Raw genomic sequence first — 14657 nt, 5'->3', positions numbered from 1 at the left:
ACTGCAGGGACAACCTGGGGGTCTGTTTGCAAGCTTATTTCATTGTGTCGGTAGAGCGAAACAAACTGATACATTGTGGTTTGGCCTTTCCATCGAATTGGAAGTCCGATATATTCACTCTACGAAAGTGCGTTCCCAGCCACATTCGCATCTCTTTTTTTTTATTCTCTACAACTCGTCTCATTTCACCATGAATTCTTGGAAATTACCTGGAACAAAGAGTATGTGATTTTGATTGGATAAGTAAATGCTCTACCTGGCAGAGAGCTAGGAAGCATACTGCATTGGTGACGTTTTGCTGACTCATGTGTCTACTGCTATTATCTTTGATAGAACATAAGGAGCAGCCTGCTAGTGCACCAAGCCCCAATGCCGTCAACCCATCGGTTTCTAGCTCTGGTCTGAAGAGCGTTTCTCCTGCCATCTCAACACCGCCAGCACCCTCTGCATCTCCAGCTTCATCTATATCACAATCTTCACAATCGCCGAAGGGAGGAGTTCTTATGATTCGTGTCTGCGAAGCACGCGGCATTTCATTACCTCCAGGAATACAGCTACCTCCTATTCCACAGACACACGTTGCTGCAAATAGAAACCGAGACTCTCTTACTCGCAAGCAGCAATGGTGGTTACCCTACGTTGTTCTAGAATTTGACAAAAACGAAATTGTGATAGATGCTCTTGGGGGTGATACCTATAACCCCATTTTCCAATATCGCGCTCACTTGTAAGTTCTATAGGGTGCAACGTGCTTTCGACATCATAAGAGATGTATTGATTCTAATCCCCACTGTCTTATAGTGACGTTTCGCGGGATTCTGAAGTTTCAATATCCATCTATCTCCGTCATCCACCAAGTGGACCAGCTTCAAAAGCCCAGGTTACAAACGATTTTTTCCTAGGAGCTGTTAAGATTCAACCAAATCTTGAGTCTACGAAACTAGACGATCAAATTCTAAATGTCGTGGGAGGTACGGGTGCGATGGCCGTTCAACTTTGCTATAAACCACAGCAAGTAAGTATTTATATTTTTTATACAAGGAAAAAACGAATGGGCTCTATATCTAACCGCTTAATTCAAGCAAAATTCCCCGATTGCGTTCGACCATTTTGACTTGCTTAAAGTGATTGGAAAAGGAAGTTTTGGAAAGGTTTGCGTCATTTTTTAACCATGATATTTATATCCCATCCCACAAACACAAATGAACAGCCTGACTAAACCCTATACTTTTTCTTAATGTTTAGGTATATGTCGTTCGAAAGAAAGATACAAACCGTATCTATGCAATGAAGGTCATTCGAAAAGCCCTCATTATTTCAAGATCGGAAGTCACACATACTTTGGCTGAGAAGACAGTACTTGCCAAGATCAGGAACCCGTTCATTGTTCCTCTGAAATTTGCCTTCCAGAGCCCTGATAAGCTGTATCTTGTGCTTGCCTTTGTCAATGGTGGAGAACTTTTCCACCACCTTCAGGTTGAAGGCAGATTTAACGAAGATCGTGCTCGATTCTATACTGCAGAATTGCTGTGTGCACTAGAATGCTTGCATGGGTTTGATGTAGTCTACCGGTAAGTGATTCTCAATTTTTTTTTCCAAAAAAAAATTAAGTGTATACACTGAATATTGGGGACTGACTGTGTGTTTGATATTTGTAGTGACTTGAAGCCCGAAAACATCTTGATCGATTATAATGGTCACATTGCCTTGTGCGATTTCGGCCTGTGTAAGTTGAACATGACAGAAACAGAAACCACCAATACTTTTTGTGGTACCCCCGAGTATCTTGCACCAGAACTGTTGTTAGGACATGGCTACACTAAGACTGTCGATTGGTGGACTTTGGGTGTCTTGCTTTATGAGATGTTGACTGGTCTTCCACCTTTCTATGATGAAAACACAAATGAGATGTATCGCAAAATTTTACAAGATGAGCTGCGATTCCCTGACGAGGTTTCTGAAAGTGCGCGGGATTTACTTAGAGGCGTAAGTCAATTTTTGGGTTGAGAGTGAGCATTATGCATGTGGAGCTCAAAAGCTGATTTAAACTTGACTCGTATACAGCTTTTGAATCGGGATCCAAATGAACGATTGGGCAACTTTGGCACACAACACATCAAGAACCATCCTTTCTTTGCTAGTATGGATTGGCGCAAGTTGATGGCCAAGAAGGTGCAGCCTCCATTCAAACCATCAGTCGAAAGTGCATATGACACAAGCAACTTTGATGAAGAATTCACCTCCGAATTACCACAAGACTCCGTTGTCGACGAGTCACAGATTTCGAAAACTCTGCAGGAGCAATTCGCTGGTTTCACCTATAATCCAGCGAGTGATGGTGTCATGAGTGAAAGTTTAGGAGGTGGTGGAGTCAGTGTCGGTGGAAACTCGCAAGCAAGTGGACCAAGATGGTAGACAATCATTTACATAAAAAAATCAGAAAACAATATATTGAAGGAAATCCACCATAATATATACCAAAAAAAAAAAAAACAACAAACCTTGTACCATTTTGTCTCTTTACCTTTGACTAAATGATGTTTGTTATTCATTGCATTTGCTGAAAATTTCATCGGTGAAACCACGAGATGTCACTTCAAAATTGGCAACGGACCACAGAGAGTGCTCATACTTAACAAATGTAACCCAGTTACACAATACTGAGGCTTGTCCATGCATTACAACCTTTTACTCCAAGGCGCTAGCCTGGCCAGGTCGGTCAACTGACCTGTTATCGAGTATAAAGTGTATCTCTTTGGCATAAAGTATCCCCCTTTAACCGTTGGTCTTGATTGGCCTCCTTTTGATTCTTATTCCACCCGAAACACTGCCTTATTTTTCCATGTTCAAGTCAAACGCAAAACGCGGGTAGTCAACTTCTTTTCTTTATTTGTTGTACTACATTATTTCTTTAATACCATCAATCGGTGATGCTTCCAGCTATACCAGAGTCAGCAACCAACGGAGACGATTCTGTGCCTCCACCATCCTATAACACAGTCGAACCTCCTGTTCCGCCTCCTAATGACCTGCCATTAGCATATCATTATGACTATTATCAACAATACGCTATTCCAAAGCCAGAGGACGTACATCAAGCTCGGCCGTCGTATCCACCGCCGCGTTATACTCCAAGGCAAACAGGAGAGTTCATTTGCTATATGAATCCTGTAATTCCTGAGGAAATAAACGCTGAAGCACGCCGAAGGCAACGACGATATGTATCACGAACCTACCTCTGTTGCCTTGCTATTTTTTCTGTGGTTGGCCTTGTATCCTTCGGAATAACCAAGGCTTCTACGTAATGCCGACGAGCGGGGCGGTCCAAGAAAAGATCTTTTCTAATCCGGTTATGAGCGCACAATCTATAAACTGACCTCGTAAGACTCTGCTGGCGTTTTTGTAAAAATGTTATTAACTGTAATTCACATTGAATACTGATGTAATATAATCTAATATAATTTATCTTCTAAATCATACTGAACCGTTGGCTACTGTTTCATCTTGCTCATGTCGAGCTTAGTATCATCGGTTGAAAGGCGGTACTTTGCCATGCTAATGGGAGTGATACAAGGATGCTTAACTCCGCGTGCAATTATCGGTGTGTCCTTTCTCTGAGCCATTTATGGGATCGAAAGTAGCTGACCGCGTCCATATTATTTATTTTTTTCCCTCTCAGTTTTTTTTCCTTCTTCTACATTGAGCTCTCCCAACTCTCAATCAGCCCCTACTTCATTCCTTTTTTTCCCATCGCGGTAGAATCCAACCGACATGTCCGGGTATGCACGTTCACCTCAAGCTAGACGCACGCAGAATCTTTCTGAAAACAAATTGAAGCGCATAGTGGAGTACAATACTCGATTAAAAGAACAGTTGGATACTCCTCGAATCAAAATTAGCGAGGCATCACAAGAGTAGGTTATTCATCTTCCTCTCATACACACTATCAAAGACTAACATTTATCATCACTTCAGATTGATTTCTTATTGCCAGGCAAGCCGGGATCCTTTAGTGCCATCTGTATGGGGGCCTGTGGACAAGCGAGAAGACCCATTCGCTCCTGTTGCTAGTGGAGGATGCTGTACTGTCATGTAGACCAAGGCAGTATTTTACATGATCTCCCCTTTAAGTTTATCCTTCCGACCAGCTCCTCTAAAACATGACCAAGAGAATTTCTGTACTTCCCATTTCTTCGGCATCATCATTTGAACTTCTTTTTTTGTCTCTTTGTGTTCCGACTCGACATTCACCTCCATTTACGTAAACGAGCAACTCGCACCCTTTTGCACTAAACTATGTCCATGTAGTGAATGTATATGTACATTTTATACCTTCCAATTTTTTTTTTTCACGAAAATGATTAATAAATGACACAAAAAAAAAATGAATATTAAAATTGCTATGTTGTTACATGTAAGAACGTGGGCAGTAATGGCCTAAACCTTTTCGGCAAGGTTTTGTTCTAACTTAGCAGGGTCCGAAACAGTTGTCTTTTCCCAACCCACGTTTTCGACTGTGACGTCTGATCCGTCATCGTTCACAGCATCATCTGCTCGCGTTATTGGCTCATGTTGCTGAACCACGATGTACGTAGGAACAATGGCTAAGCCGAGGAGGATAGTATTGACAGCCAAAGGTACACGACCGCCATACCAATTTCGCGTGCAAAGACCAAATGCAACGGCTTGACCGAAACTTTCTTGACCACGAAGAATGCCTGTGAGACGAGACAGCTCGGTGATATTGTCGGTCATGGTACTGACTAGATAATACATCCAGTTAGCGAGCGATTGTTGAGCGAATGCCCAGAGTAAGAGCACAAAGAACCCTTCGACGAAGCCAGGACTTTCCCAGTCTAGAACAGGAGTAGTACGGGTATACTTCTCCTGAATAACCCACCCATATGTCCATGCGACAATATGAATAACCACAAGGTAGTAGAAGCCAATCTTGATACGAGTCTTGACCTCGAACCGTTTGCTATCTAGTAGTAGACTCATTATAGTAGATGCAGCCAGTGTTGCAAAGTTGCTAACAAATCCAATGAGAGCTCTAGCTCGGACACCGAAATAAAATGTTTGGAAGTTGCCGGTGTACTGGTTGAAATACGCAGCCCAGAATAGAGGCAGCAGTAAGAGGACATGACGCTTTTTTAAGGTGTTCCAGATTCCTTTGACTTCATCGAGTGCACTCTCCACCTTCAAGACCTTGACCTTGCTACCGTCGGAACGCTCAACCTTTTCCGGTGGCGTCAGGAACAATGCAATGGGCGTTCCGAGGCACTGAAGAAAAACGAAAATAAGGTAGGTAGTGTAACCTACTTTGCCCTTTGATTTGGCATTAGCGTCATGGTTCATTCCAAGTACCATAGCTCCACCGATCATAGGGCCGAGGGTTCGGAAGATCAGCCAAATGTTGAGATATTTTCCTTTCTTCTCCGGTCGAGCGTAGCCTAGAGCGACGGCTCCTTCCGAAGACCAAAACAGACCAGCACTAATACCACAGGTACAGGCGCCAAATAAAACCAGCCATTCCACTCCCCAGCGGTTATTAAGGTAGAGACCAGCAGAGTAGATGGGGTATCCAATAGTACCCAGTACCAAGGTCCATTTGAGTCCGATTTTGGAAGAGATGACCGACCCAAACAAGCAAAAAAAGCCCATCAATCCAAAGACAAGTGCGTTAGCAGCATTGATTAAGAATGGACTGGCCTGACCAGCAGCCCCTAGACTGTTCATAGCATTCCACAAGCCGGGATTTGTGAGTCCAACCAGTCCAATGACAAATGCATTGAACATGGTGGTGCGATACCAGTGGGTTGGCATAGTGAAGAGTGATAATTTTTGCATCAAACTAATGCCGACCTATGTCATTATATGTGTTTGCCGAGACCCAGCTATTGCGTGCTTCGTCCAAAAACGGGGTAAAGCGTTTGAACGATTGCGTGCTGCAGTTGACAGCTTCAATTGTAGGTCAGCAGGTTACCTGGATTTCTATACAATTTGACAAGAAAGTACTCTATCGATTTACAGCTATGCCATTATAGTATTAAGGGAAAATATAGTAGAAGACATTTTACATAACATGTATGCTGTTTTCATGTTGCAGATCATGTTTCAGATACATCAAGAACCGAACGATTTGTAGTTTTGGTCCGCTGAACTTTCAGAATGGAGGGAAGAAAAGTGATAAACCATCGTCGGTATTTGAAACGACCTACATATTCAGGCATGTACGTTTCAAGCGTTTGAATTTGCCAGTAGTAACCTGCGGGACATAGCGGCGTTAGATTGGCCCCGCGCGTGCATCCTCGTACAGTTCGGCATACTATTCGGAAGGCACTTCTCAGCAAATAAGCGTAAAATACTGGTGTACGAAGCCAGGTGATAAAATCCACTTTCAGAGCTGTTATCGATGCAATGAAACCGGAAGTGTAATGTCTTTTCTGCATTGATGCTTGAACTTTAACAAAGAATTTTCTAAATCATAGTTAAGAGGATGATCGATATATATTGTATTAAATGCTTACGAAAGGATGGCGTGCTTGACGGACCGCCGAGCCTGTGCCAAATGGGAATAGGTCTAAACGAGCTTATTCGATTGATTTGACCAATCTTATCGCAGCGTTTTTGAGTAAGGACACATACTGGGCTAAGCCTCTTCCTGTATGGGATTGCATAGATGCTACTCTTTTGAACTCTTATTCAAGTCGAATGCGAAGATACCGCGCGTTTAGTTGGGTTAGCCGATATTCTAGTGCTTAGTCCTGATTGTTGATAAATGCCATCATTATTCGATGGGCAACATACTGGCTGGTCATTTTGTATCAAGTCAGAGGCTTACTGCATTTTAGTGTTCGTCAGGGAGTCGCTGGAGATACTTTAATACCCAGATCCTGTGCAGTATGGGGAGCAAGATGAGTATATCGCTCGAGAATCTGCTGGTGATAAAGATTGTGGTTGGCACAGCACTCATGCGGACAATTTTTATGGATGCAGTGAAAAGGCAAGTCTCCTCTTTGAAAGTAGTTTTCGCGAACGTTAATAGATCTTAAAGCTTAATGACACAATGATCTAGTTTATTCCAAAGAATCTCAGAAACAAAAAGATATCGCGTTTTACAGCTACAGCTAGTCCTATAACTAATTAATCGCACCGCCGAATCAAAGATATAGAGCATAGCTTATCATCAACAAGTGAGTTTCAGTTATGTTCCTTCTTGATCTGCATTAAACAACTTTCGAGATGACTTCCTATAGCAGCACAAGTAACGCGTGGCACAATTTTCGTTTATCAGATTGATTCAATCGAGATAAAAAACCACAAAGCGCTTTCATACTTTTGACTTGAGGGCATCTTATCGCTCGCCTTACGATGTGTCTTTCATACAACAACAATCAGCCTGGGAGCACATCAAAGGTTTACATCTCCGCATTGTTAAAACCGTAATAATAGCAAAGAAAAAAAAAGGAGCGCAGTTCCATACCCTGGCTCGAAAACGCAATTGCTAATGGAACAGCTTAAAAATGGCTATGATTATCAGAATCACTATGGGGTTTACCAATGGCGATTTATTTTTGTTATCACTCGCAAATTTAACACCTGTTACCGGCAATTATCGTTGATGAAGAAAAGAAAAATAAAATAGATGCAAAATAAAAAAAAAAAAAAGTTTTTGTGACGTCGAATAGGCATTACTTTTTTTTTGTTTTATGTGAGCAAATCCTCCACTGGCGGTTTTGAAGCGGCTTCAAATCGACTTTGATTCCTTAACACATTATTCTCGTAATGGCCGACAACTCCATCAAAATCTTTACGGGAAACTCTCACCCGGAGCTCGCAAAGTTGGTGGCTCGACGCATTGGCCTCGAACTTGGCAAAGTCAATGTCTTGAAGTACTCGAATCAAGAAACTTCAGTGACTATTGGAGAGTCCGTCCGTGACGAGGACGTCTTTATTATTCAAAGTGGATGTGGCGAGATTAATGATAATCTTATGGAGCTTCTCATTATGATCAATGCCTGTAAGACGGCTTCCGCTCGCCGTATCACTGCCGTCATTCCTTGCTTTCCTTACGCTAGACAAGACAAGAAGGACAAATCACGAGCACCTATTACTGCAAAGCTTACAGCCAATATGCTGACTGTTGCTGGTGCCGATCATGTCATTACCATGGACCTTCATGCTTCACAGATCCAAGGTTTCTTCAATATACCTGTGGATAATCTTTATTGTGAACCTTCCATGATCAAATACATTCGCACGTGCATTCCCGAGTGGACCAACGCCATTATTGTTTCTCCAGACGCTGGCGGAGCCAAAAGGTAGAGTATTTATCTTTCGGTGGTATCGTTGCTCATGGCGACCAAGACCCTGACCTTGGTTTGTTTGCTACAGAGCCACCTCGATTGCCGATCGCCTCAATTTAGATTTCGCTTTAATCCACAAAGAAAGAAAGAAGGCCAATGAGGTATCTCGTATGGTCCTCGTTGGAGATGTTCGTGGCAAGATTGCTATTCTTGTTGACGATATGGCTGATACCTGCGGAACTCTTGGTCTCGCCGCAAAAACCTTGGTTGAAAATGGTGCTGAGAAGGTTTATGCCATTGTTGCTCATGGCATTCTATCTGGCAAAGCCATCAAGGTTATCAATGAGTCAGTGATTGAGAAGATGGTCGTGACAAATACCATTCCTCATGATGAAAAAATGGTAAGCAAGAGAAACGAACAGAGAAAACGCATCAACGTGAGCTGCATGACTCATCCTGCTTCCTTATAGTCGATATGTCCAAAGATTGATATCATTGATATCTCGGCAACATTGGGAGAAGCCATTAGGAGGTATGTACATGGAATCTGAAGCCTAATTGGCCAACATGTTGGTCAACTGACTCTAACATCCATTTTTTTTAGAACGCACAATGGCGAATCTGTATCATATCTGTTTTCCAATGTGCCAGAGTGAGCCAGACGAAAATCTTTATTAAAAAAAAAAACAAGTATCCAGCTTTAACCCAATTCCAAGCCATCCTCAACCAAATAAAGTAATAAAAGACACTGTTCTCCATTTGTAATATTCTGGTTTGTATCCCTTTTATGCAAGCAGACAAATCTCGTGCGCCGCACGTTCATCGTTTCTAGGAGGAAGAGGAGAGATTACTACTGCGTTCGGTTCGGTCGTTCGGAGATTGGCTTTCTGTCTCTTTGCAGCAAGCAAATAGGAGAGACGGAGATAGGAGAGGATGTACTCATCAAGAGGTCTGTTGCTCAGGGGTGGGAGTGTGTCTGCAGCAAAAATGCAGGGCAGCCACAGTAACCAGGTGAACAGGATGAATACCATGCTGAGCCATGTAAATAAGTGGATGCTTTGATGAAAACGCAATGTGGGATTGTTATTGACTTAAAAGGACATGAAGGTGGTGAAAAAAAAAACAAAACACGTTCGCTATGGAACGATACAGAGGTATAGTGCAGGATAGTTAAACATAGTAGTAGAAGAAGTTACAACAGAAGATAAATTTGCATTTTTGTTGCTATGGGTAGTTTTTTTGGGAATCGATGGCATTGCAATTGTATTATAGGCGGTGACCAGGGATGGCTGCGAAAATGATGGTAATGATAACGCTCAATACAATGGAAAGGGTCAGAAGCCACATTGCTCGACTTTTTAGGATTTTCTTGACTTGCGGTTGTCGTACTTGATTGAAATGAAATGTGGTTGTCTCACTATATGAAATGATATGGTGTGATTAGTTTGTTTGTCTTATACCGATGGACTTGCAAGAACATAGTATCCTTACCTAATGTTGAACACCAGTGCCCATATTGGATCGAGGCCAGAAAGTCCTATCATAACATTCAGCATACCGAAGAAGATAGGTATCAAACCCTAGACGAACAATGTCAGAATTAGATCTATGAAAAGTTTCTGCAATTGTACGGCTATGCAAAACCTTACCCAGAAGCGCTCTCCCCAGCGATCATGTCCCAGCAAAATCAAGCTAAGCTCTATGGCGAATCCAAGGAATAGGGCAGAGAGTCCAAACACTAGGCGACCTAATTGTTGCCACATGGTGGTATTGCCCCATACCTTGCACCTGAGAAATTTGGGAAACCCACGACGCTGCATAGATTCGAATACTATGTCTTTGGCTTCAGCGAAAACAGCAGGGTCATCGCGTTCGTCTTGTTCAATACGCTTGGCAATCATAGACCTTACAGAGCCAGGTAGAATAAAGATTTCTTTATGAGCCGATTGAACAATGTACTTGTAGTAGATCTTCTCGCAAGATGCAGTAACGTCTTCTCGCGTTGGGCTCGAGCCACCACCTCCTGGAATATTGCTAGCAAACGCAGAATCTTGTTGCCCGACTGGTACCGATTCCACAAGAGGTCCTCTAGGCACCATAGGCGAAGGAGACGTTGATCTGTTGTAATTTGGTCTACGCACGCCATCATCGGCCGAGCGACCATCTTCATCATAGACGAGCTGTTGAGTGCTAGTATTTTGTCCAAGTTCAGGGGATCTGGATCTGGCCGGGGAAGGTGATCGAGCTAACTCATCTCGTCGAAGACTTGCATAGCTGAGTCTACTGACTAATTTTGGTCCATGAAAACCATCGGTCAGATCAGTTTCGTCAATATGTCCCGACTTCTTCATTCCTTTTACATAACGACGCCATAAAATTTCGTGGTGCTGAACGTCCAGGTAAAAGTCAAGTAGCTCTTCACTATGTAGTCTGTCCCGCATAATGATATAAAAGTTGTATAGGCATACTGGTGGTAAAGTTTTGCGAGACAGAACTTGCTCTAGCGTTGGCAAACCAGTGGTATCATAGGCAGACAAATTGGTATTATCGGGGTACTTTTCGGTATAACGAGCCTCATCTGAGACATTGTGACCAGCTTCAAGAGCGGTTGCGGACACGCTCATAGTTTGGACCTTGTTGAATTAGTTCGTGATCTAGAATCATCATGACGTTTGTGTGAGTAATTTAGCGGGGGCGAAACACATCATAATGCTTTCACATTACCGCAGTTCAGTCTGCCGTGGTATAGCGCAGCCCAATAAAAAAAAAATTCAAAATAGAAATATCTGGCTGCGGATTGCTTGTAATTCTTGCGTAAGTTACTCTACGTTTTCAAACGTAAGTGTTGTTTCAGTTGACTTTTCTGCTGTAAGGAAGGGAAGAGATGTACCACATTCTAAATTCTCAACTTTGGTAGTCCTTTATTTTTTACTTTCTCTGGAAAGCAGTAACTCAGCCAGCTTGTATTCATGTCGGCCAAAGTGTACCAACTACAGAAGGATGCCTTTGGCAATGCCGACCAAACCATTCCTACCAAACCTGTCGACAACTTACGTATAGTATGTATGTCGGATACTCATGGTACAACTAAATTCAACTTCCAAGTGCCAGACGGAGACATCCTTGGTTAGTATATCAATTTTTGGCCACCAAGTGGCAAACATGCTGCCGCGTTGGAATATGGCGCTAACGTCGTCTGACGAAAACAGTCCACGCAGGCGATATAACTCGAATCTCAAATTTGCAAGAGTTCTCTAATTTTATAAACTGGATGAGTTCATTACCGCATTCGTAAGTATTTGTGTCGTGTTTCTCTAAAGTGACCTGACGAACACCCATTAATCTGGTGAGGCAATGTTTATATTTGCTGCGTGCATAGGGTTAAAATTGTTATTGCCGGGAACCATGATACAGTCCTGGATCCAGACTTTCGTTATTTGGAGGAAAGGCGAAAAATTCTGGATGGATTCCGGCAACATGACATAATATATCTTCAAAATACTGGCTATAGGCTACCAGAGTCATTAGGAGGCTACTTGATTTATGGAAGCCCATATGCCCCCTTCCATATTGGCGGGGCGTTCATGCCGTATGACTTGTCAGGTAAGGCTGTTTGAAGTGCAGCGTTTCTATACCTGCTCGGCGATCTTTGACCAGTTTTGTCCTAGCAGATGTGTGGAAAACAGTGCCGTTTGACACTGATATCTTGGTAACCCACACACCTCCATACGGGATACAAGATACCACGCGACGTGGCCAAAATGTAGGATGCGAACACTTATTAAAGAAAATCAAGGAAATCAAACCAAAAGTCTGTATATTTGGTCATATTCATGAGGCATACGGAGTACATAAAGAGGACGGCACTGTTTACATCAACGCGTGTACATCTAACTCCAGATACAAAGCTACACAGCTCCCGGTCGTCGTGGACCTGCCCAAGTTTCGGGATTAGAGTACATAACGCCTATGTCAATACCCTAAATTACTTGACAGCTAACCTGTCTTTATCATTTTTCAAAACATTGTAATCCGTTGTTTGAATCTCACCCCACCACCCTTCATGTGGAGGAAGAAATTGATCGTGCGTTTGTCGTCGATCCCTCGATGGCCGCGCTCTACATCATCATCCTTATATTCGCAGCAACATCTTCGCCTTTTCTTCTCTATTTTGCTCCTCAATTGCAGCATCCCATGACTCCTTGGTAGACTGCATAGAAGCTCCTGGCTCCGCGCTTGTTTAATAATAAAAAAAGTGTAAAAAGAAAATGAGCTGACTATTTCTCCCTATTATCACATTACAATTTGCAGTGAATGAGCCTCCCTCCTGTGCTTGGCTAACTCCTTGCCTGGTCGTTACTTTAGATATATCATATATTACTTTGTTGTTCCTTCTTCTTCTTGCGTTTTTCATTCAACTTTCTTGGCTAAACATTGTATTCCCACATAAGCCCTATCTAAGCACTTGCGATATGGCTACTCTTGAATGCAAAAGGAAACAACAAGCGAAAGAAGACACCAATGTGAGATATTGAACTAAGCTATTCGTTTTGATAAATCGTTGAAAAGGTGTCTAGGTATTGATTTTTCTGTTTGACTTTTTTTTTCTTTTAAAAAAAAACCTCTGAATATCCACAGCAAGGTGAAGATGCTGGTACATCTGAACAGAATGGCGAATCAGATCTCACAACGAATCACGAAGAGTTGGTCCTCCTAGCAAGCGAGCCTTTGGATCCTACTGAGCTGGATCATATATTTGGCAGCTCTCCGGAGTATTCCCAGCAAGCAAATTTAGCTGCGCCTGAACCATCCAACAGTGAAATTCTTCAGCAAGACTGGAGTCTACAACAAGAAGCTATGTCTGACGATGTTAGCAAGGTCTTTTATGATCTAGTCCTGTAAAAAACCCAATTGCTAATCCTTCTCACTCTAAACATCAGGTCTTTTCTTCTTTGAATTCTTTAAAATCTGTTTGTTTACGAACACTGGATTCATTATTACGACACATCTTATCCACTTCGCCAGTCAACCACAGAGACAGTTTTTCACCACGAAGATTATCTGATCCATCCATATCTTGTGCAGAAAACAGTACTGATGTGCAGAATAACGCCAGTCTTCTCGGGTCAATCGTGCGTTGCACTGAGCGTATCACTTTACCTATTGGCTCGAGGTATCTGAGGCGATGTGAATCTAGCCCAGCTTTAGTCACTTTACGCGATGTGGCTAATAGATTGGATTCTTGCCATCAACAACGCAACGACTTGAACAACGCTGATTATCAGTTTGCATGTGCTTTAGCTGCACTATTAAGCAACGTTTACAAAATTTTGGAAGAAGATAATCAATCCACTACTGATATAAGTGATATTCAAGACCGCGACTCGATGCTAGACAGCCTCAGAACTGAAATGATAGCCATTCGCAAGGAGCATGCACCACCAAGAACTACCACAAACGAGCAGGCATCTCTATGGGAAGAACTTGATAAATTGATGGATGTTGTTGCTGCTTTGGCCGTTGAAAGACCACCGCAATACGATGAAGCCGTGCGGGAGACAGAGTCCAGTCATTTTGATAGCCACGAAGAGTCAGAAAAATCTCACTTAGACTTTACGACTCCATCTGACAAGTTACCACCTTACAACGAACAAGAAGACATTGCAGCTGAGACTAGTAGCATTACCAACGACGAGAAGGCGAGAAAAGATCTGGACAGTTTACTGAACATAATGGAACGCGTTTCCAGCTTGGCGCCAAGACTAAACAATCAGAGAGTAGAATTAACGGAAAAGCAAGCCAGAGAAATGGCAGCTCTTGCTATTGGAAAGGCAATTGAACGCGTGTCTGGCCGACGTCTCAACGAACAACGAGCAAGTCTAAGAGAGGCAGAAGACTCTTATGCATTAAAAAATCTAATGCAGCAAATCTCCCAATCAGCCGAGAGAAGCTTTGTGAATCAAAGAGCTGAACTCAATCCTTCCAGCACAGCGAACAAAAAATTAGCTAAAACCCCAGAGACACCTGAAACTGAATATGAACTATTGAACGAACTTTCGAACTTTGTTGACAAAGTCACTAAACTCTCCTTCAACTCACGGCTCAATAAGCAACGGTACCAATTATCTAGCGCACAAGAACGAGCTGTATTTATTAACAGCATAGTCAAGAAGGTGGACAGACTCCAGACCTTCAGACTTCAAAATCAAGATGCTGCACCTCCGCAGAAGATACTATCAGAACAAGAAGCTACCCAAGAAATGTTAGTTATCTTGGAACGGGTTCAATCAAGCAGAAAACAGTTTGATAACCAAAGAGCAACCCTTAAAACCTACAACATATGATTCG

At 42.5% G+C, this 14657-nt stretch overlaps 8 protein-coding genes across 8 annotated transcripts; 5 read left to right on the top strand and 3 right to left on the bottom strand.

Moving 5' to 3' along the window:
- Window positions 1-73: 73 nt before the first annotated feature.
- Window positions 74-2523, top strand: K450DRAFT_221908 (uncharacterized protein). Its single transcript, XM_051585809.1, has 7 exons — window positions 74-221; window positions 334-727; window positions 802-1015; window positions 1083-1151; window positions 1246-1571; window positions 1659-1986; window positions 2065-2523. Exons 1-7 carry the CDS (start codon window positions 191-193, stop codon window positions 2413-2415), a joined length of 1713 nt encoding a protein of 570 aa, XP_051448602.1. The 5' UTR covers window positions 74-190; the 3' UTR covers window positions 2416-2523.
- Window positions 2524-3562: 1039 nt separating this feature from the next.
- Window positions 3563-4393, top strand: K450DRAFT_221904 (uncharacterized protein). The gene is made up of 2 exons (XM_051585808.1): window positions 3563-3914; window positions 3976-4393. The coding sequence occupies exons 1-2, from the start codon at window positions 3772-3774 to the stop codon at window positions 4094-4096; spliced, it is 264 nt and encodes an 87-aa protein (XP_051448601.1). The 5' UTR covers window positions 3563-3771; the 3' UTR covers window positions 4097-4393.
- On the bottom strand, window positions 3944-5932 carry K450DRAFT_221902 (uncharacterized protein). The gene has a single exon (XM_051585807.1). It carries the CDS (start codon window positions 5848-5850, stop codon window positions 4438-4440), a length of 1413 nt encoding a protein of 470 aa, XP_051448600.1. The 5' UTR covers window positions 5851-5932; the 3' UTR covers window positions 3944-4437.
- Window positions 5933-7691: 1759 nt separating this feature from the next.
- On the top strand, window positions 7692-9030 carry K450DRAFT_221896 (uncharacterized protein). Its single transcript, XM_051585806.1, has 4 exons — window positions 7692-8324; window positions 8398-8710; window positions 8780-8841; window positions 8914-9030. Exons 1-4 carry the CDS (start codon window positions 7789-7791, stop codon window positions 8963-8965), a joined length of 963 nt encoding a protein of 320 aa, XP_051448599.1. The 5' UTR covers window positions 7692-7788; the 3' UTR covers window positions 8966-9030.
- K450DRAFT_221893 (uncharacterized protein) lies at window positions 8758-9597 on the bottom strand. Its single transcript, XM_051585805.1, has one exon. It carries the CDS (start codon window positions 9338-9340, stop codon window positions 9095-9097), a length of 246 nt encoding a protein of 81 aa, XP_051448598.1. The 5' UTR covers window positions 9341-9597; the 3' UTR covers window positions 8758-9094.
- K450DRAFT_221879 (uncharacterized protein) lies at window positions 9458-11416 on the bottom strand. Its single transcript, XM_051585804.1, has 6 exons — window positions 11364-11416; window positions 11200-11299; window positions 11034-11133; window positions 9959-10963; window positions 9801-9889; window positions 9458-9726 (listed from the first exon to the last, which is right to left on the bottom strand). Exons 4-6 carry the CDS (start codon window positions 10931-10933, stop codon window positions 9576-9578), a joined length of 1215 nt encoding a protein of 404 aa, XP_051448597.1. The 5' UTR covers window positions 10934-10963; window positions 11034-11133; window positions 11200-11299; window positions 11364-11416; the 3' UTR covers window positions 9458-9575.
- K450DRAFT_221865 (uncharacterized protein) lies at window positions 11067-12295 on the top strand. Its single transcript, XM_051585803.1, has 5 exons — window positions 11067-11147; window positions 11227-11435; window positions 11519-11600; window positions 11689-11912; window positions 11981-12295. Exons 2-5 carry the CDS (start codon window positions 11279-11281, stop codon window positions 12262-12264), a joined length of 747 nt encoding a protein of 248 aa, XP_051448596.1. The 5' UTR covers window positions 11067-11147; window positions 11227-11278; the 3' UTR covers window positions 12265-12295.
- Window positions 12296-12781: 486 nt separating this feature from the next.
- Window positions 12782-14653, top strand: K450DRAFT_195885 (uncharacterized protein; the record flags this gene model as incomplete). The annotated part of the gene is made up of 3 exons (XM_051584508.1): window positions 12782-12832; window positions 12948-13187; window positions 13250-14653. 3 exons carry the CDS (start codon window positions 12782-12784, stop codon window positions 14651-14653), a joined length of 1695 nt encoding a protein of 564 aa, XP_051448595.1.
- Between the last annotated feature and the right edge of the window lie 4 nt (window positions 14654-14657).

This window comes from Umbelopsis ramanniana (genome assembly GCF_025399195.1).
Source record: "Umbelopsis ramanniana AG unplaced genomic scaffold K450scaffold_4, whole genome shotgun sequence".
In the NCBI taxonomy this organism is placed as follows: Eukaryota; Fungi; Mucoromycota; class Umbelopsidomycetes; order Umbelopsidales; family Umbelopsidaceae; genus Umbelopsis; species Umbelopsis ramanniana.
The sequence above is the reverse complement of the archived record's forward strand: the minus strand, read 5'-3'. Positions and strand labels throughout refer to the sequence as shown.